Raw genomic sequence first — 21,643 nt, forward strand, 5'->3', positions numbered from 1 at the left:
TCAATCTCCATTATCAGCTTGAGAGTTCCTTAAGGGCAAAGGCTTTTATTTTTACGCATTTCTGTACCCAGGTGGATATTTGCCAACTGGCACTCAATAAGTGCCTGTTGGATGAATAAATAAGATTTTGTAGTCCTCCACAGACGTTACTTATTAGATCAAGCGATGAATACTTTTTCCTTTTTCCGCATCCCTTTCCGGGGCCTCACCCTTCTTCACTCTCTCCTCCCACGACTCCTCTAACCCTTTCCTGCTTCCCGCCCTGCCCCGTCGCTGCGCCGCGAAGGCGGAGCGGGCCAGGCGGGCTTTACGGCATTCGCGTTGCGGCGGGGCGGGGCGCCGGGCGGCCGGCGCGCTTGGCGGCAGCGGTGGGAGGCAGGCCGGCAGGCAGGCAGACGGAGTTGCAGGCGGGTGGTGGCGGCCGTGCTTACTGGTGAGGGCGGGAGGGAGTGAGTCACTGAGCGTGTGTGAGGGAGGGAAGGAGCGAGCGAGCGGGCGGGCGAGCGAGCAACCCGCGCCGTCAGCCTGCAGCACCAGCCAGGCCCCGCCGCCGCCCCGTCGCTCCGCGCCGAGGCCGGGCCGAGCCGAGCTGGGTCGGGCCCGGGCCATGCTGCTCACCGTGTACTGTGTGCGGAGGGACCTCTCCGAGGTGACCTTTTCCCTCCAGGTCGACGCCGATTTTGAGCTGCACAACTTCCGCGCTCTGTGTGAGCTCGAGTCCGGCATTCCCGCGGCTGAGAGCCAGGTACGCTGGGCAGCGATCGGGGCCTCCCTGTGGAGCTAGCCCTCCCGCCTTGGGGCCTCAAGCCCTCCCTTTGCTGCTGGTGAGGAATTGGGGGGGTGGAGGGGAAGCTGGATGGCCATTCCCAGCCCACCCCCGCATCCGGGAGAGAGCTGTAATCGGTAGCAGCCCCCACACACCCTGAGCTTGGGGTGAGGTGCTAGGGGAGGACGCGGAGAACCTGACCGCATACGCACCCACTGCAGCCTGAGAGGCGCGTGGACTGTGGGGCGCGTCCCGCCTTTTGGCACTTTGGCCCCTTCTTTAATTTCCTGAGTTTGGGGTGTCATCGCAGACTAAGAAGAAGGTTTGCGACAGCTTATACATCCTGCTTCCCCAACCAGAAATACCAGTTCAGATCTCTGTGGTAAATGTTCACCTGCTTTTTTGGAGAGGGCTCCTGCCTAAGTAAATTTAATTTACCTTTAAATATAAAGATTTACGCTCTAAGTGAAAGAAGAGTTTGAGACTTGCACCGTTTTGTTTTGAAGTCTTTGGAAATGCTCTTTTTCCCTGCCACATGCGTTTCTGGTTAAATTGTTATTTTTTAAGTAATTATTAGTTCATCTGAACTATTTCTCTGGTCTCTTCCCCCGTAGTGTGACAAGATCCCTTTCTTTTAGATCCCAGTTCAAAGTCTGTGTGAGTTCAAAGCTCAGTACTTTATGAGGATATTTGCTTTAAAATGTGCCTCAGTATGATTGGGTTGTTTCATTTCCCTTACCCTGCTGGAAAGAAATTCGACTGCTCTTACATTTTAAGTAAGCAAAGTAATTTATTCTCAAAAAATGCTTGGGGTCTGCCACCAAACAGAATTGGTGACTATTAACTCCGTGGCCTTCACACTAAAACATCTAAATCCTTACTTGATAAGTGGACCTTGAAGGACATAGTCTAAATATTAATAAAATTATAGAAGTCGTCCAAGGCCCAGAAGGTAAATCTTGATTTCCTACTGCAGTTATGAAATAGTTCCAAAAACTATTGCCTCATTACAGCTTGTTCTACCCTGTGTTATGGTAAATAAATGTGTCAATATTTTGTTCAGAAGTATTCCTTTACACTTTGAACTTTAGAACGTTGGCATAAGCTGAGTATCAGGAAAGACTTTATTTTGGGTCACAGGGTGTCACTCAAATTGACATTCTGGCAAAATATACTAAGATATTGGTAAAAGGGATTTCTTGGAACTTCTATAAAGGCATCCAGAAAAACTCAGGATCCAGTTCCTGTCTGTGAATCCCTCAGGTACAGAGCCACAAAACAACAGTTTAAGTGGGGAGGGAAAATCAACTCAGATTTTTGAAGGTGGCTTTTCAGTTGTTATCTTCCCTCTGGCTGTTCTTTTACCCTGCTTACAACCACCAGTTCGTAAGTGGACTAAAAAAATGTAAATTGATTTTGTTGTTGGGCTTGGGAGAAGACAAAGATTGTGATTTCTGTATTTCTGCACTTTTTGAGCTTGCTGTAGCCAAAAATGTAAATAAATTGAAGAGAGTGTCAGAGTGAAAGACGATTAATTGTATGGTCAAGGCAAGCACTGTCCTGCCAGCGTGGCAGGTTCGGAATACCTTACTAATTGAAAGTTTAGGCTAACTCCAAATTCTTTCTTATTCATCATCAGTGTTTTGGCATTTACTTCCTTCCCAAGCCAAATTAGCATATGGAAACCTGGGCTCCAACTAGTGTTAAGCCTGTCTTACGTAGCCAGTAAACAACTCCTGTTTTTCAAGTTTCTTCTGTTGGCTCCATTGTAACCTAACACAGTGTCTATTTTAGGATGTCTGGTGGTCGGTTGTCTTTCAGTTGCTTGCCCATCAGGCAGGAACAGGATCCACCCTAGACACTTGAGTCATTTCCTTTCACCAAATCATAATAGTAAACATCATTGTAGTTTTTATACACATATATATCATTTTGACTTACTTGGGGTATTCCCTTCCACTCCTTTACCTCCCAGGGTTCTCCCCTGTTACTCACCTCATCCTCCTCCCTCTCAAAGTTCTCCTGGTCTCTTTACCTTTACTGTTCTTATTTACCTTCTCTGTTGTCATTCCTTCACCTCCATTTCTGATGCCGATTCTAAATGGAATTTTTTTCTTGTTCCTGACTATTACTTCCTGTCACTGTGTTTTCAGACCACTGATCTGCAAACTTTTTTGCTTAAGTATCCTTCTAAGTAAAATATTTTGAAATATTCATCTTTGTGATACATATAATTAATATATATGAACTAGTGGTATATGCATAATATAAATGCATGTATATTACATGTGTGGATATATAATAGCTGTGAACATCAGTTATATACGTGAAGTAATACCTTAGGTACAGTATAAACAGGCCCAGGATAGAATTTAAGGAAGGATAAACTAAAATGGAAATGAAAATTCTAATATTTTCTATTTTCTTCCTGCATCCTTGAAGAACTATGTTGAATGTCTGACCCACATTAAGGATCACTGATTTATAATTCAGTTTTTCAAGATTGGCATGGATTGTGCATGAGGGTACAATGGGAAAGGGTGTTAGTTTTTAACAGCTCTAGTTATTGTGGTAGTTATAATGCAGTGATAACAAATTTAGAATAGACACAATCTCTACTTGTACATGTGATTAAAGCTGGGCATGTTCCATCTTTTAACACAAGTGTGGGCTTGGAAGCCAGGCATGGCCCTGTTTGATGCTTTGATGCAGACTTGGCTGGAGAAATTTCAAACAATTTAGGAACTTAACTTCACCTGCAATTAATATCTTTGCATTTTTGAAACATTGTTATAATTTACCCCTGTAGGTGGCATGTGGTTAACAAAAAAAAGTGTGCAAGGTGTGTAAGTACTCTCAAATGCAAAGCATATTTAAATACCAAATAATAGCAGTAACTGTATGATCCTGGAAATGAAGCTGCACACAGCATGTGCTGTGGTTTGTAAAACACTATCTTAAACCAATAGAAACTGAAAATTTCTTTTGTAGCTGATTTTGGCATGCTTGTTTTCACAGGTAATTTTCATGTATTTCTTTTCTATTAAATACTACATGTTTATTACAGAAAACTTGTAACATACACAAAAGGAGGAAGAAGAACACTATTATTTATTACCTTATAACTCAGATAGCTGCAGTTAACATCTTAGTATATTTTTTTCCTAAGCTTTTTTCTTCTTACATAGTTAAAATATATATTTTAAATATGTGGCTTGAACTATAGTAAACAATTTCATCCCTTACTTTGTTTAGTCAAAGTACATTGTCAACATTTTCCCGTAACAGTTCAATTTTTTTTCTTTCATTTTTTTTGACTGCACTGCACAGCATGTAGAAGTCTTAGTTCCACAACCGGGAATTGAATCTGTGCCCCCTGCAGTGGAAGCTCAGGGTCTTAACCACTAGAATGCCAGGGAAGCCCCTCCCATTAACATTCAGATCCTCACAATTTATCATTTTAATGGCCACATAATTTATCATCGTATAGATGTATTACAATTTATTTAATAGTTTATTGCTGGGCATTTTAATTGGAGGCATTTGGAAGCAGATTTGAATAACATTTCCAAGGATACCTTTATACTTAAGGCTTTGTCCCCATTTCTGATTGTTTTCTTAGGATAAATTCTTAGATATGAAATTGCCAGATTTTTGAGAGGCTTTTAGTAACTGTTGCCAAATTATCTTCCAGAAGGGTTGTAAAAGTCAAGCTGACTGTCAACGTGGGATAGTATGTGTAGATCACTTGGTATATAGTACCTTTTCAGTTAATGGTAGATACTATTATGAAGCTGTTCAAATTTAATTCTAAGGCATTTGTGGCTGTTTTATGATCCTTAATGCTAGAAATGTATTGTTATGATACCTGTTGATTGATTGAAGTCGTTCATTCAGAGACCAGGAAACTGGAAACTGTTGACATCCTACTTAAAGGTTCTGGAGTCATATTAATTAGTCTATCACTGAATGTTGGCTAAGACGAGAATTCAATCTCCAGGTTGTCTACGCTGGAGTAAGTACTAAGAGTTGTGCCAGTTATGGAGATTAAGGCTTGTAACTGTATAAATTTTTCTGTTGTATGTTCTTATAAATGGCAAAACTTGAATTTTGAGCCTTATAATCTTGGAGCTGCATATTATGAATGGTAGAAAGCATCAATCACCAGTGCCATTATCAAAACTTGTTTTGACTGGTAGAAATTTGAAACCATTTATCTCCTGGAGTCTCATATTAAGTTGAAAAATCATTCAGACTTATTCTGGGACGTCGGTTGCAGAATAATTGTTTCTTAGATTCTTAAGCCTGTTTTAACAACAATAACAACAACAACAAAAGTTCTTTGTGGCAGTTATAATTTCAACTAAGCTACTATCTCATCTGTGACCTTGGACTAGAATGGTATACGTCTGCTGCTTTGTCAGTATGAAGAATGTTTGCTCCTTACCCACATTCTCCAGTCTAGTATTTTTAGGAAATTGGAGCAGATAGCAGTCTTCCATATTTCATGTACATGTTTGGGAGTAGTGACTACCTGGATCTTACATTTTGATTGTTAGATTAGGCCACCTGCTTCTTAAATTATGTTGTCCACTGAGGAAAAATTGTTTAGCTAAACAGTGATGGATTGATGTTCAGTTCAGTCGCTCAGTTGTGTCCGACTCTTTGCGACCCCATGAATCACAGCACGCCAGGCCTCCCTGTCCATCACCAACTCCCGGAGTTCACTCATGCTCATGTCCATGGAGTCTGTGATGCCATCCAGCCATCTCATTCTCTGTCGTCCCCTTCTCCTCCCGCCCCCAATCCTTCCCAGCATCAGAGTATTTTCCAGTGAGTCAACTCGTTGCATGAGGTAGCCAAAGTATTGGAGTTTCAGCTTTAACATCAGTCCTTCCTGTGAACACCCAGGATTGATCTCCTTTAGAATGGACTGGTTGGATCTCCCTGCAGTCCAAGGGACTCTCAAGAGTCTTCTCCAGCACCACAGTTCAAAAGCATGATGTATGGCATCTGTAAAATGGGAATCCAAAGAGTGAGGAGTTGCCATTGCTCCTTTCTTCCTGTTCAGGGCAAGGGGTGTGTTGGACAGTGGGCGTGTTTTGATCCCCTAGTGAGTAGAGGCCTTTAGTGGTGCGTGTGTACGTGCTCAGTCGTGTCTGACTCTTTGCGACCCCACGGACTGTAGCCCGCCGTGTTCCTCTGTCCATAGGATTTCCCAGGCAAGAATTCTGGAGTGATTACCATTTCCTCCTTCAGGGGATCTTCCCAGCCAAGGGATTGAACCTGCATCTCCTTTATCTCTGTGTTAGCAGGCATATTGTTTACCACTGAGCCACCTTTAGTGGTGATGGGTGGCTTAATAGCCCTTGGAAAGGTCATCCAGCTAATTCACCAGGCCATGTTGGACTTCTGTTTGGGAAAGTTGTGTGTGGTTCTAGGAAAGAGTATGGCTGTAAAGTCAGGCAGATGTGGTCCCAGCCCCAATTCTCTTAATAGCCTTGGAACCTCAGGTCAGTTAACTGTATGTCAAATGGGACCGTTAATGTCTGTTTCATAAGATGGTTGTGAGACTTAGACAAGAGAATGTGAGGATTAGGCGAGAAACTGTGAGAACCTAGTAAGATGCTGGCTCTGGTAGGAGCTCACCCAGTGATAGCTGTCTGCTGTTTTAATATGGCTTTCCATGGAGTATTTACAGCCTGAAGAAAATTCAATAATCTTGTGGATTGGAGCATTCAGATTCTCCTGAGTTTGGTTTATTTGAATAGATAAGTAAATGTTCTTTTATAAACAGTGCAGTTAGAACCTGTTGATTGATCACGTGTCTCTAAATATACTGGTAGTTGCATTTCTTACCCAGTAGGCCTTAGGCCACTGGTACCTCCATTATGGTTGCTGCACAAAGTTGAAGCCCCTCTGTTGGAGCTGACTGCGTAACATTTCTCTTGGTACGCTTCTTGCTGTACACCTCAACCCAGCACACTTGTCATTTCAGATTTGTTGTGGTTTTTTTTTTGTTGTTGTTGTTGTGGTTTTTTTTAATATGACTCTCAGATTGTATTGCAAACCATCTGTGTTGATCCTGGTGTACTTTTACTAAGAGATACATGCTTAAGTGGGCTTCCCAGGTGGCTCAATAGTAAAGAATCCACCTCCCAGTGCAGGAGACAGAAGACATGGGTTCTATTCCTGGGTCGAGCGGATCCCCTGGAGTAGGAAATGGCATCCTGCTTCAGTATTCTTGCCTGGATAGAGAAGCCTGGGGGCTGTGGACACCACTGAGCAACTGAACACAGTACTCAAGGTACTTATTAAGTCAGGGAGTGTGAACAGGTTGATAGAATAACAGTTGCAATCTGTTGTAACATGTTTTAACTTTGCAAGTGAGAGTAAGTACTAACAATACTTTTCCTAGTCCTGTACAGAGCTTATGAAATAAAATTCAAGCTACGAACTCTGCAAATCCTTTTTTTTGGCTCAACCCCGGAAGTATTTGATTTTGGAAGCAACTAAATTCAGTTTCTTCTTCTATGTCTTATGTAAGTGCAGCTTCTGAGAGCAGATATGGCAGATCTTTTTTTTTTTCCCCCCAGTTTAAATCCTCTATTTTTCAGGTTCTGTGTCAGGCAGTTTTGCTGTGAGAGCTGTGAGGCCGTGTGAGGAAACACTGTGAAATGGTGGTATAGCAGCAGGACGGGGAAGGGACAGCTGTGTGTAGGTCTCATTATCTCGCCCCAACTACATGCTTGACAAATGGAAAATGTGAAGCCCAGACCAGCTGAGTGATGGGGGCCTCGTCAGAGTCAGGACAGAACTCAGGTTCCTCAGTTTACCAGTGGCCTCATGGAAGGTGAGTCATTAGCGAGAAAACCAGTGAGAGCCTCTGTTTATTCTGAATGACTCTCTACTGAGTAGGTCATAATGCAGGGTAGGCTTTTACATCCTTCATGGTAAAATCGTAGTGTATCCATTGTGTATCTCTTGTTCTTTTCACAGCCCGCCTTTTCATCTGTTTTTGTGCTCTCAGGCTTTCTTCAGTGTTTGATTGCATATCATACAAGTATTTTTATTATTGTACATCCCTGATCCTTTTTTCCATCTGTGTTTAATTGTGCTTTTCTGAATTTCTCCCGCTTTTATCTTCTGCTCATAAACATAAGAGTGATAAAAGTTTGAGGATGGTTGAAGAGAAGGAAGAACTTAATATTTGGAACCTCTCAGACTTGCCAAAGTGGGAGAGGATTTAAAGGTGGACACGTGAGGGCTACTTCACTGGTGGTCCAGTGTCTAAGACTCCCAGAGCAGGAGGCCCGAATTCAGTCCTTGGTCAGGGAACTAGATCCCATTGGTGCCGCGACTAAGACCCAGCACAGCCAAACAAAAAGAAACAGACACGTGAGGATGTCATGTCTTGCAGGGTGACTGGAATTAACACTGTATCATGTTTTTAAAAGTTGCTAAGGGTAGATCTTAAAAGTTCTCATAACAAGAAGAAAATTTTTATGACTCTCTGGGGTTACAGACGTTAACGAAATATATGGTGATCATTTTATATTACATACGTATATCAAATTATCATGTTGTACAACCAAAACTAATACAGTATTATATGTCAGTTATGTCTCACTAAAACTTGTGGATGGGGAGTCAACATATTATTTAATAGTATTGTACTTATCATCCCCAGAACAAATCATCTCCATTTCCGTCTCTGCTAAATATTAAATCTAAAATTGTCTACCTCCCATAGATCCATTTGTCCTTTAATTCAGCTAATACTTGGGCATTATTCCTCTTCCAGGGCCCTGTTCTAGGCATTTTGGATATGGTGAAAAAAGCAAAGTCCTTGTCCTCAGAGCATCTTACTTTTTCATGGGACAGAGAGACCATAAAGAAATAAGTATATAATATGGGAAGCGAGGCTGTGTCCTAAGTAGGGTCATTAGGGAAGGACTCTGAAGGGGTAATGTTTGATCAGAAACCTTAAAAAAAAAAAACCTGGGAAAGAACGTTCCTCAGGTAAAGAGAACAACAAGTGAAACAGCCTTGAGGGAGAAGTTGCCGGTGTTATTTGAGGAACAGCAGTCATGGGGTCGCGGAGAGTCGGACACAGCTGAGCGGCTGAACTGAACTGAACTGAAGCATGGTATGAGATGAGGTCGTGGGGGAGCCGGGAACCAAACTGTTTGGGCCTTTACGGGAAGGATTTTGGCTTTTATTCTAGGTGTGATGGGAAATCGCTGGAGGGTTTGAGCAGGGAGTGACACTCTCCAATGAAGAGGAAAACTGTGGTCTTTCTGTTCTGTGCTGTGTTACTGCTCAGAGCTTTATACTGTTCAAATCTTTTTCTGGTTGTAGATTGTCTACGCTGAAAGGCCTCTCACAGACAACCACAGATCACTGGCGTCTTACGGCTTAAAAGATGGTGATGTTGTGATTTTACGACAGAAGGAGAATGCAGACCCTCGGCCTTCAGTGCAGTTCCCAAGTAAGGCAGCTTGTAATGATTTCACAGCCCTGGCAAGCATTAGTAGATAGCATAGTTCCAAGTCTTGGATTCGCCTTGGATTCAGACTACAAGGATACAAATCCTGACTGTGCTGCTTGCTTGCTGGATAACTTTGGACATGTTAACATCTCTGAGTCCATTTCCTCATCTGTAAGACAGGTGCTGTAATTAAGCACAACTCCTAGAGTTAATGGGAGAATAATGCATGTGAAACCTTCAGCACAGAGCAAGTCTTCTCAGTAAACGTTAGGTTTTGTTGTTATCAGCCGTCATTTTATCCCAGGGAAGGACTTAAGAAGCCGCAGGTGTCTGTGCTTCATGGCTGACTTTTGCTGCTTTGTGTTTGGCCATCAGTGACAGGCCTTTGCTGAGCATTTTACAGTTAGCCAGGCACTTGCACCCACATTTCATCCCATAACAGTAATAGGAGAAAAGATATCTCTTGACAATTTCTTACCATTAGTAGATGAAGCTCTGATTTTTAAATAATCATTTCCAAAGTTGCATAGCTAGTAAGTGACAGCACAGGATTTAAAACTTGGTGCTTTCTCCATTACTCTGAGCCTTATGAACAGTAAGCAGTTGGACCACCAAGTTCTGTTTTTTTCCCACCAGCTTTGTTAATCATGAAAAAGAAACTGTTACTTGTTTTAGACACTACATCTAGAATCTGTACACTGTGAATTAGGAAGTTTCCATGTCCTTGAAATAGTGTGCAGAGTGGTGTGTGTGTGTGCATTTGATGAGGAGATGGTCCATAGCTTGCTTCAGATTCTCAAAGAAGTTTAGGTGTCTGGGTGATGAAAGACTCCAGTTCAGAACACAGTGCTTCCATTCAGCCTGAAGCTGGAGCTGTGAGAGACCATCAAGTCCTGTTCCTGTCATTTCTGAACTATGTTATTCCCTGGGGGTTACTGTTAAACTTTAGAAAGAGAAGTGATTGAGATATACCCGTCAGTCAAACCCAAGTCTTCCTGTGGTCAATTGGGTGAAATTGTTAGTTCTGGAGATTCACTGTTTTTTGTTTTTCCTGACTGTGCCACAGGATCAAGAGAAGCCACTAGATGGGGGAGGGGAGGCAGTCTGGTTAACGTAGACAGGTTTTTTCAAAATTATTCTGAAGTGAGTGGACTCTCAAGATAACACAGTTGAGATGAAAATTTCTCACCCCATAAGGCGGACCCTCCCAACCATATATGTTTTGCTGGTTGACCTAGATTAGCTGCTACACAGAGATCATCTTTTTCACTTCACTTTCTTCACTGGCTCAGAGTTCACGTGCATGTATACATACATGCACACACACTGCCCTCTGAGGGCTGTTTGACAAAAAGTGCCTAGTTGAACCCATGCTAAGAGGCTGAAACTTTACGCATGGGTGTAAGCATTCCCTTTTTCTAGTTGCGGTCCAAAAGTCTTCAGGACAGCCCCAGACTTGGAACAGGTACAGTCATCAGATACATTTTAGGGTTGAAGAAATGTGGGTTCCCTCAGTCTTAGGCCATCATTCTGGCTACATACTTGGGTTCTGTGTTTGTTTTCTTTTCCCTGTTTAATAATACAGCTCTTTTTTTTTTTTTCCAATAGCAGCTTTATTGAGATATCATTCACTACCACACAGTTCACTTGTTTAAAGGGTGCAATTCATGATTTTTAGTATATTCAGAATTGTGCATCCATCACTATGATCAGTTTTAGCACATTTTCATCATCTTTACAAAAAACTGTGTACCCATTAGCAGTCATTCCCCATCTGCCCTCACACCTCCTGACCCTCAGCAACCATCAATCTACTTTCTGTCTCCATATTTTCCTATTCTGGACATTTCACAAATGGAATCATACGATATGTGGGTCCTTTGGGTAAAGCTCCCTTTTATTTTTCTTTCATTTTAATAAGGTCAGCTCACCCTGGAGTATGGAACCTGGGATGTGGGCTGTGAAATCTTTTGGTGTGCTCAGCACTGAGAACCTGTGTGATTCCTTTTCTTTTTTCCTCTTCTGTGAAATGATTACACCCACGGGCTCCCCAGGGTATGAGAAGAGTGAGCACTGATGCACAGATGAAAGCATCAGTTCAAAGCACTAATGTGTGTAGCACATACCTGTAGAAGTTAACGTCTAACATTCATTTGGTATATATAGTATTCTTTACCCAGGATGTCAGGGCTTTTTGAAGCATATGTCAAAGCAGACTAGGATTTTTCTTAAGAACCGCATTCAGATTTATGTGGCTATATTTGAGACTGACTTTGATTTTTTTTTTTCCTTTTTTTTAAGACATGAGTAAGTAAAAACTTACTATCCTGGGATATTTTATCAACCCCAAATTTGAGATTATTACCATTGTCTCCTTATCCCTACCACCTCCCAAACCCATGTTTTTCTCTTTCTATTCTTTCCTGCCTATTCACTCTTGGACTGCAGTCTTTATATTCAAAGTCAGCATGAGAAAGAACCAGGAAAAGGGCATTCAGAATGTCTATGGTTACCACCTACTACTAATACATACCACGTATGTGCAAATTGGCTGCTTCCTTCAAATACTTGTTCTTATGGAGTCATTTGAAGTAAACTTTGAATCAATTCTCCCCAACAGACTTACCCCGAATAGACTTCCGTAGCATAGCTGTGCCTGGCACGTCAAACACCCGGCAGCGCCAGCCACCAGGAGTACAGCAGTCCCACTCAGCTCCTGGAGAAATAGCTTCATCTCCTCAGGGCTTGGACAATCCAGCCTTACTCCGAGACATGTTGCTGGCCAACCCCCATGAGCTGTCCTTGCTGAAGGAACGCAATCCACCCTTGGCAGACGCTCTGCTCAGTGGAGATCTTGGTAAGCTTATAAAATTGGAAGGCCGTCAGGCTGACCTGAGGTGAATAGTTTCACAGCAAATGGGGAGAAATTCAGGCAACTGGTCTGTTCAGCCCACTGAGTCACATGACTTCTTGAACATATCAGTTGGTCTGTGAGAGGTAAATTAGTGCTAATATCAAAGACTGGTTAGTTGGCAATAGTGACAGACTTTAGGGATATCTAGAATTCTGAAATACCATTCAACCAGTCCCCTTCGTTCCTCTTTTTTTTTTTTTCCTAATTATTTCAGCAGCATATAACCCAGGTACAGGTCTTTTTTAATTGGAGAATAAGTGATTTACAATATCGCTTTCGTTTCAGGTGTACAGCATAGTGATGCAAGAGATTTTAGTTTGTTTTTGTGTGGGTTTTTTTTGTTTGTTTGCAGATACTATTTGCAATAGCCAGGTACTGGTATTTCGGTCTGTTTTGTTAGACCCTCAGTTCAAGAGAGTGCCAGTTAACCAGCTGATGCCAGATGAAATTATTTTAGTTCCAGGAAAACAGGTCCGGTAGCATCAGCCTGTATGGCAGAATGCAACCCCTTTATTCCCATTCACCCCAAATTTAATGATAGTGGGGCTGTCACCAACTGTCCAAAAGTTTATTTGGAGCTGTATTTGAGCCATTCTTGTATTTAACAGAACATTCATTTTTAGTCATCTTTATGACAGTTTTCTCTGTAGATTTCTCCAGTTTTTTAATTCTGGGTTTGTGAAACCCTACCAATTAAATTTTAGAACAAACAGACACTTAATGACTCATTCGTCAGTAACCATTTTTTAAGTTTAGGTAATATTTCCCTGTAAGGAAATACTTATATTATAAGCATACAGTTGATTGAGTTTTGACAAATTATTGTAACCAGCACCCTAGTCAAAATATAGAACATTTCTGTCACTCCTGAAAGCTCCAGTATGTTTTCTTCTAAGTCAGTTTCCACCCCTTATCGGCTCCCTCTATTCTGATACTTATCATGGGTCAGTTTTTGCCTAATTTTTATTTTGATATAGATGGAATCATACCTTATGTCCTTCCTTGTGTCAAGCTTCTTTCACTCAACTTGGTGTTTTTTAGATTCATCCATGCTGTGTGTATTAGTTCATATGACCATTATCTTGGTTTCTCTAATTTCTTTTGCAGCATATCTAATTGCCAAAGACCATGATGATGGCACTTTTACATTTATGCATTTGAATGTACTCACATCTAAGAAATATCAAATAAAGGTGGTTTTTGTAACATACATCTTATCGCAAGCAGTGTTTTCTCTTTACTGATTTTTCTGCTTAAAATCCATCAGGTAATACAGATAGGCTAACAGTAGTTTGCTTATAGTTTATCTGCTTTAAAGCAGAGACTATTGTAAAGGAGACGAAACTAGAAGAGGAAAAGAGGGACGGTAATGCTCTATTTTATTTCTAGGTAATAGGATAATAATGGTGGGGAGAGGGAAGGGGAGGGTCATCTATCTGCCACACTGAGGGTCATTCTCCACTGATTTAGGTTGAAAAGTCATCATCTCTGAGATGGCGTTTGCAAGTACATTATTTCTTTACACTAAATTTAGGTAAAAAAGTAATCTTTGCCTCCAAGAATAGAAAGTAAACATTAATTGCTCATCTTAAATGATTTTTAGCCATCCCTTCTGCATCTTTTACAGTTGTTATCTTGAGAAATTGTTTGATTTGGAAAAGTACTAATAAAGAAAATATAATGATTCTTAAGATCACCACCACCACCCCCACCCCATTCTTGCAGAGAGATTTTCTAGGGTCCTGGTGGAGCAGCAACAGGACCGAGCCCGGAGAGAGCAAGAAAGGATTCGTCTCTTTTCTGCGGACCCTTTTGATCTTGAAGCTCAGGCAAAGATAGAAGAAGATATAAGGTAATAACTCCTTTGCCCAAAGAGCAAGATCTAGAGAATCCAGATTTCCCAAACTGCAGGTGATCTTATATTCTTTGGGCATCTGCTTTGAGGTGGATTCCTTATTTTGCATTTATGTAAAACCTACTGAAAACCTACTGAAACAGTAGGTTCAATCTTCTGGTTTATTCTCTCTTCCGTTTTCCTCGCATTTTGATTCAACATTACAAAGGTACAGCTACCTAACTTAATGACTTTCTCTTCTAAAATTTTAATAAAGAGACTTGGAAACTTTCCTAGAGGTCCCAGTGCTGGTTAAGTCCTGGCTTAAGTGCTGGTTAAGACCCCACCACAGGGGGCACAGGTTTACTCCCTAGTCAAGGAACTAAGCTCTTGCATGCTGCCCGCAGCACTGAAAGCATAAGGAAAGACTCCCCGACTAACCCACAGCATGTTATTAAGGCAACTCCAGGTTGATGCTCCCAGGGCTGAGCAGAAGTCCCCAGTTTGGTGAGACTAGTGGGCTGGCTACTCAAACTCATTGGGCGCTCCTCAAACATAACAAGCTCTGATTAAATCCAGGACTTGGACATGATTGGATTAGAGAGAACTGTGCAAAGAGGAACCTTACTGTCCTAAGTCTTTTTTCCTTCCACAGTTCTTTTGCTGGGCTCAGCAGGTAAAATGACAGCAGGACTTGTTTCCAGCTCCAGATTCTCTGATGCTGTGGTTCTCATCTGGGGCAACATAAGGTCATAGGAGAAGCTCTTAAAAATGGAGGTGTTTGGGCTTTACTCCCCAGTCTGATGAATCAGAATCTTAAGGTGTGGGCCCAAGGATGCTAACGCCTGCCTTGATCCCCTTCCTGGTCTCAAGCAGGATGCAGTTCAGTCAGTCCCTTAGAATAAAGGAGCAGCTGCTTTCTCCCAACCCAGATTCAGTTTTTATTGCTAATTGAAGGCTATAGTATGACTGAGAACAGTGTGACTGTAACAGGACTACATTAGGGGCCTGATCATCATCTTTGGTTACTTAAGCCTGACTTGGTCATTGTCAGCTTGGAAGTCAAATAAAGGTTTTCTTATTTCTCTGAGTACCTTTGAAATCAAAGAAATGTAAATATGCCAGAATCAGTTGACAGCCCTAAGCCATTCCCTTGTGTTCTTGTTTGTATAAGTGTTCCCATTAATTGTATCAGATACTATCAACTATTTCATGAATTAAACCTGTGCAGAGAAATGGCGAGATATTTGTGTTTTCCTAGCTAGACCACATTGTAGCTGTAAGGGGACCTGACATAACTCCTCTCGGGGACAGTTGCATTCAAGCCGGGAAAGTGGGGGTGAGGACAGAGAGCGAGGAGCATCATAGCCAAACCATGACATGGAACTGTTGGAAGAGAAGTGAAATGAGGCACATTCACATGGCTCATGTTTCTTCCCAGGGGGAGGTAGAAGAACTGGGACCAAGCGTTTATTCTTTTAAAGGAGAAAACCTTGTGTCCATGAAGTGACATAGAGCCTAGGGTAGCCAAAGTAACAAGTATTATTTCAGGCAGTTTTTTTGTTGAAACTTAGCTTGGTTGGAGTTAATGTAAAGTTAGGAGTGCACAACTAATTTTAGGGGTTTTTTTGTTTGGTTGGTTTTTTAAAATTGGGGTATAATTACTTTACAGTGTTGTGTTAGTTTCCACACTACAACGAAGCGAATCAGCTGTATGTATACATATATCCCTTCTCTCTTGGACCTCCCTCCCTCCTACCTTTCCCTCCCCTCTAGGTCACCACAGCACTGAGCTGGGCTCCCTGCGCTATACAGCAGATTTCCAGCAGGTTCCCACTAGCTGTATGTTTTACCCATGGCAGTACACAGATGTCAATCCCAATGTCCCAGTTCCTCCCACCCTTCCCTTGCCCCGCTGTGTCCACATGTTCATTCTCTACATCTGTGTCTCTATTCTTGCCCTGCAAATAGGTTCATCTGTACCATTTTTCTGAATTTCACATATATGTATTAATAAGACAATAGATTTAGTTACGTGACCGACGAGAAAAGCTGTGTAACTGTATTAAATGCCTGTGGCAGTTTAATTTGGTGTGCTACACCAGTGGTTACACAGGGTACATGTACATTGAGGTATATAGTAGCTTTCCTATTTGCCTGACTGAACAAGTTTACCTTGACTTTCTGAGAAGTTTAATATTTTATTACAGACTGTCTGGTAAAACCGTCAATGCAATTAAGCTAGAGTATTATTTCAAAAGGGACAAGCGCTGCAGTCTAGAATGTGCATGCATGCTCACTCAGTCGAGTCTGACTTCTGTGACCACATGGACTATAGCCTGCCAAGCTCCTCTGTCCATGGCATTTCCCAGGCAAGAATATTGGAGCGAGTTGCTCTTTCCTCCTCCAGGGAATCTTCCCAACCCAAGGATCAAATCCTTGCCTCCGGTGGCTCATGCATTGGCTGGTGTTTTCTTTACCACTGAGCCCACTGGGAAGCACAGTCAGGAATAGAGGTCAGCAAACTTTTTCCATGAGGAGCCAGATAGTAAGTATTTTAGGCTTTGCAGCCCATGCAGTCTCTGTCAGGAGCACACAGTTCTGCCAGTGCAGTATGAAAGGAACTGTGTATAATAAGACAGTATGTGAATGAATAATGTGATTGTGTTCCCACAAAGACAGTAGGCTGGGGACTTCCCTGGTGGTCCAGTGGTTAAGACTTCACCTTCCCATGCAGGGGGTGCAGGTTCCGTCCCTGGTTAGGAAGCTAAGATCCCACATGCCTCGGGGTCAAAAAAATGAAACATAAAACAGAGGCAGTGTTGTAGCAAATTCAATTTAAAAAACTTTTAAAAATGATCCACATTAAAAAACTTAAAAAAAAATAAAAATAGCTGGGAATGAAGACCTTAGATGTTAGAATAAGCTGGAACTCCTCCTTATGTGCTTTTCTCATGTTAGAATGCATTCCATTTTTGAAGAAATGTTTTGATGGACTGGGTGAAATATGACTTATACAGGTATGTATAGTTTTCTAACAGGTACCTAAGTAGGTAGATATTTTTGAGCATCTGCCCTTAGCATTGTATGCTAGATGCTTTATACCTCTCAGCAGTCCTGCAATAGAAATCATTGTCCTCATTTCACAGATTAGACACCCAGACTTGAAAATTAAGCAGCAGATGCAATTCAAGCAGTTGAAACACCTGTATATTATATTTGTAAACTATTTTTAATGCAGTGGATGTAGGAAATGTACCCAGATACCCAGTAAACCCTCAGTTTAAATTGGAACATTAGTAAAATTCTAACCTACAGGATGAAGCAGGTTGTTACCCTTGGTTACCAGTTTATTTTCCTGTTTCTGAACTTGTAAAGGGAACAAAATTGTTTTTACGTGAAGGTAATTTATATGCCTTTAGATTTTCTGCCAATGATGTATCTCACTTCCTCCTACTAGATCACATATTTCAGGGTAAAGCACCAATTGTCATTTCCGTGACTCAGCCGCTTTAGTTGGAGCATATGATATGTGACTTTGAAACAGATTTGTCTTCATGGAAACAATGCAATTAGTATACCTGGTTTTGATTTGTTACAGGCAACAAAACATTGAGGAAAACATGACAATAGCCATGGAAGAGGCTCCGGAAAGTTTTGGCCAAGTAGTGATGCTTTATATTAACTGCAAAGTGAATGGACATCCTGTGAAAGCCTTTGTTGACTCAGGTGCCATCTCTGTCTTTTGTTTCTTTATCTCTACATTCAGCATTCTGGCCTGACACAAGGAGAAGGGGAGACTGGTGTCTGTATTCCTTTGGATACCTAACTAACAAGGCCAAGGGCTTTTGTTTCACTTGCCAATTTTTTCTTTGTAGTAGATTTCTCTTTAATTATTTCTTAACCAGTTTTGTATTTTGCAGTGTCTTCTTTATCTTCCTACCTTCCTGTACTTGGCATCCTAATCTGTGAGATGCCTCTGTAAAAAATTGGGGAGTAACTGGGTTTAGAGTAAGGAACTATGAGGAGGTGTGTAGAGGTCAGACAAATATTTGAGCTTAGTCTGTGTGCCAGCCCTTTACTGTGAGCTGTGAGGGACGTAAGGGTGTACGGGACATGGCTCTTTCCCTTCAAGATCTTAATAGCCAGGTCAGGAGCAAAGAGTTTCCCACTTGAGGGTTCAGATAATGCCTGTACTAAGTGTTTCTCTCAGTAACAGCTCACTGCTTTTTGGGAAGACCACTCAGAGCAGCACCGTGTGTGTCAGGTGGTCTTCTGCTCTCATTCTGTGCGTCTCACTGGAGGCTGTGAGGTAGGGTGTGTTCCTAGCGTAGTAAAAGTCCCTGCTCAAGTAGGTTTTCCTCCACTGTTCATCCACAGAATACCTGAACGCGTGCTAGGTTTCAGATGTATACCTTCCTGGGAGGAGTGAATCTGCTGATTATTCAGTTTTTAAAATGTTTATGAAGTGCTGAGTGCTTGGGGGTAAGACTGGAGTTTCATAGGGTTCCTATGAGTGAGAGGCAAATTCCTAAGAGGCCCTGAGATAACATTTGGCATTTATTGAGCCCCTACGATGTGCCAAGCACCGTGCTGGGTGCTTAACGTATATCATCTTCCATTTTATTTAATCCTCATATTGTGCCTGTGAACTGTGTTCTGTTTCTCCTGTTTTATAGATGAGGAAACTTGTAGACATAGACAGGTGAAGCCAGTCTTCCTGCTGCACACGGATCATGAGTCAAAGGCTTTGGGTGAAGCCCCAGCTCTACCTGAAGCCAGAACCCTTAACCACTGTGCAAAAATTGAATGCATCTTGGATGAACATAAAGACCACATTCTCACTCTGACTGAGGTGCTCAGGTGTTGCTTCTCCAAAGAGAGACCCTCTGAACTGAGCTGTTTCCATAGGTAGAGAGAGGACTGGGGCTTTGACCTGAGCCTTGAGAAAAGGCAGGAGAGTGGTGAAAGGGACCCTGTCGTTTTGGGTTTGCAGACTTTACATCAGTAACTAGCTTTTGTGGAGTGAGGAAGGGGAAAAAAATAATTACCGTCCTAAAATCCCTTTTCCTTCATTATTTCTGGACCTTCTTGATGCTAACATTCCTCGAATGCCAAAGAACTTGTAAGTGTCCATAAAGTGTAAGTTATCTTGAGTAATATGAACAGGAAGTGTTGGAACTGAGTGAGAGGAGAGATCACTGGGACAGGACAGTCAGCTGGGGAGGTGGGTCTTGAGCTGGGCCTTAATGCATCAGTGGAATTCAGAGGAAGTGAAAGGAGAGGAGAGGGCACTGCGCAGGAGGGTCAGAGTAAGTAAGATGCAAAGGAGACACATTCCTCCTGGGAACGTGGAAGGTTTAGGAGTCAGGATGTAAGGCTGGTGTCTGAATCTGTCCAGGCTGCTGTAATAGATACTGTAGACTGGGTGGCTTGTAAACAACACCAATTTATATCTTAGTTCTGGAGGCTGAGAGGTTTGGCTGGCAGATATCGTGCCTGATTCCTAATTCATAGATGACCATTTTCTCCCTGTGTCCTCACATGGTGGAAGGTGATGAAGGAGCTCTCTGGGGGCTCCTTTATAAAAGCACTAAATCCCATTCATGAGGACTCCACACTCATGACCGAATCACCTCCCAAAGCCCCACTTGCTGATTTGGGCACATTGGGAATTAGGTTTTAACATGAGTTTTGGAAGAACGCATTCAATCTATAGCAGCTCGAAATAATTGGACCAGGGTAAGGTGGGATCTAAGGCTGTGGATGTGGTTTAAAGCTGATGTTTTAAAAGATCTTTGAGCAGATGAATAAGTGATCTGAAGGAGGTAGTATTTTAAGAAGATTGAACGAAGTGACAGTTCTGGAGTATTCTATACCCCTCAGGATCAGAACTATTTCCTTGCTTTAAATTATACTCTCACGGAGTGATTTGGAAACCAGAGAAATTGTCCACTAGCTAGAGGGCTAGGGTGATAGCTATGGTTAGAAGAAGAAAGGTCGGAAATTGCCCAGAATTTATTAACAGGACTAGAGCTCAGTTTGAGAGTGGGGAGAAGACTGTAAGAAGAGGGGTTGAAACATTTTATGGTCATAAGAAAAAGAATTCCATTGGCAAGGAGAGAATTATTTGGGGAGAAAGTATTATACCCAGTGGTTTTGTGAAAGACCGGTCCACCACACAGGGAGGTGGAACCAGGTTCTCTGGGAGAGATTAGGACCCTGAAGAAAAATGAGAGAAGTGTCTGTGTTCTGCTCAGGCTCACTCCAGCCTCCAGCTGTGTGGATGAGTGTATTACCAGGAGAGAAGAGAAAAGGCCTCAATGCCCTCTTCCTCATGGGAAAGAGGGTCTAATTGTTGGAGCAGAGAATGGAGAGTTCATGAGAGACTACATGATTTATTTTTTAACTGGTCAATTAGTGTCCCAGAGTTTGAAATAAAAATAACTTGGTAAGATGTTTAGAGATACTCAGTGAAAACTGATCCAAGAGTGCAGCCAGTGCTTGAGTGTTTCCATCTGTAGACATAGTCTGACTTTTTGGAAATCCTTTCCAAGTATATTTGGTTTCTATTTTTAAAGTTTAAAAATGTCATATAATTATTATATTTAAACAATACTATTTCCCTCAACAGCAAGTTTCCACACCATGTTTCAGATGACAGTGTGAAACTGAAAGTTGAACTAAGTGTGGCACGAAGCCTGCTAGGTAGGAAGAATTTCATACTGACAGAAGCCTGGGAGTAGACTTGCTTTCTGCCCTCTTCTTAGTGCTGCATTTTTTCATCTTCCCACACATGAGGATTTGGTCTTTCTTATCTGATGTTTTCCCCCTCCTCCAGGTGCCCAGATGACTATTATGAGCCAAGCTTGTGCAGAAAGGTGTAATATAATGAGGCTGGTAGACCGTCGATGGGCAGGAATCGCCAAAGGAGTGGGCACTCAGAAGATCATTGGAAGGGTACATCTAGGTGAGTGAAGGGCACTGGGGGTCTTTGTAGGGTTTGTTTGTTTGTTTGTTTGTTCAGTCGCTTAGTCTTGTCCGACTCTCCGCGACCCCATGAATCACAGCACGCCAGGCCTCCCTGTCCATCACCAACTCCCACAGTACACTCAAACTCATGTCCACAGAGTCGGTGATGCCATCCAGCCATCTCATTCTCCATCGTCCCCTTCTCCTCCCGCCCCCAACATTTCCCAGCATCAGAGTCTTTTCCAGTGAGTCAACTCGTCGCATGAGGTGGCCAAAGTATTGCAGTTTCAGCTTTAGCATCAGTCCTTCCAATGAACATCCAGGATTGATCTCCTTTAGAATGGACTGGTTGGATCTCCTTGCAGTATAAGGGACTCTCAAGAGTCTTCTCCAACAGTAGGCTTTAAAAATTCCTTTTGGACAGGGGCATCTGATCCAGCACGCCTAATCCTTAGAAATTTTAGATCCTATACGTTATCCAAATTATACATGTAACATCAGTTCAGCTGGTTACAAAAAAGAAACCACTAGTCCCCTATGTACTACTTTTATTTCCTGCCCTTCAGAGATAATCCCTTTCCACTGTTTTAGCTGATTTCTTTTGGTGGTTACCTCCATGTTTCTAAATAACATGATTTCAGTGCTACACTGACATGACTGTGTAAG

General features: G+C 42.1%; 1 protein-coding gene across 4 annotated transcripts in view; it reads left to right on the top strand.

Moving 5' to 3' along the window:
• The first annotated feature begins 392 nt into the window (after window positions 1-392).
• DDI2 (DDI proteasomal shuttling factor 2) overlaps window positions 393-21,643 on the top strand; it is a 43,309-nt gene continuing 22,058 nt past the window's right edge. The window contains exons 1-6 of one of the 4 annotated variants that reach the window (XM_055419278.2): window positions 395-745; window positions 9,128-9,257; window positions 11,878-12,114; window positions 13,897-14,023; window positions 17,607-17,734; window positions 20,847-20,975. In XM_055419278.2, the coding sequence (XP_055275253.1) occupies window positions 608-745; window positions 9,128-9,257; window positions 11,878-12,114; window positions 13,897-14,023; window positions 17,607-17,734; window positions 20,847-20,975 (889 nt within the window). In that variant the 5' untranslated portion in view covers window positions 395-607. Of the gene's footprint in view, window positions 746-9,127; window positions 9,258-11,877; window positions 12,115-13,896; window positions 14,024-17,606; window positions 17,735-17,755; window positions 20,714-20,846; window positions 20,976-21,643 lie in introns of those variants that run through there. The other 3 variants (XM_088845346.1, XR_016039609.1, XM_088845347.1) reach the window with 3 other exon arrangements.

The sequence above is a fragment of the Moschus berezovskii genome, chromosome 17, assembly GCF_049115385.1.
Source record: "Moschus berezovskii isolate FMDL1 chromosome 17, NW_MosBer_1.0, whole genome shotgun sequence".
Lineage (NCBI taxonomy): Eukaryota > Metazoa > Chordata > Mammalia > Artiodactyla > Moschidae > Moschus > Moschus berezovskii.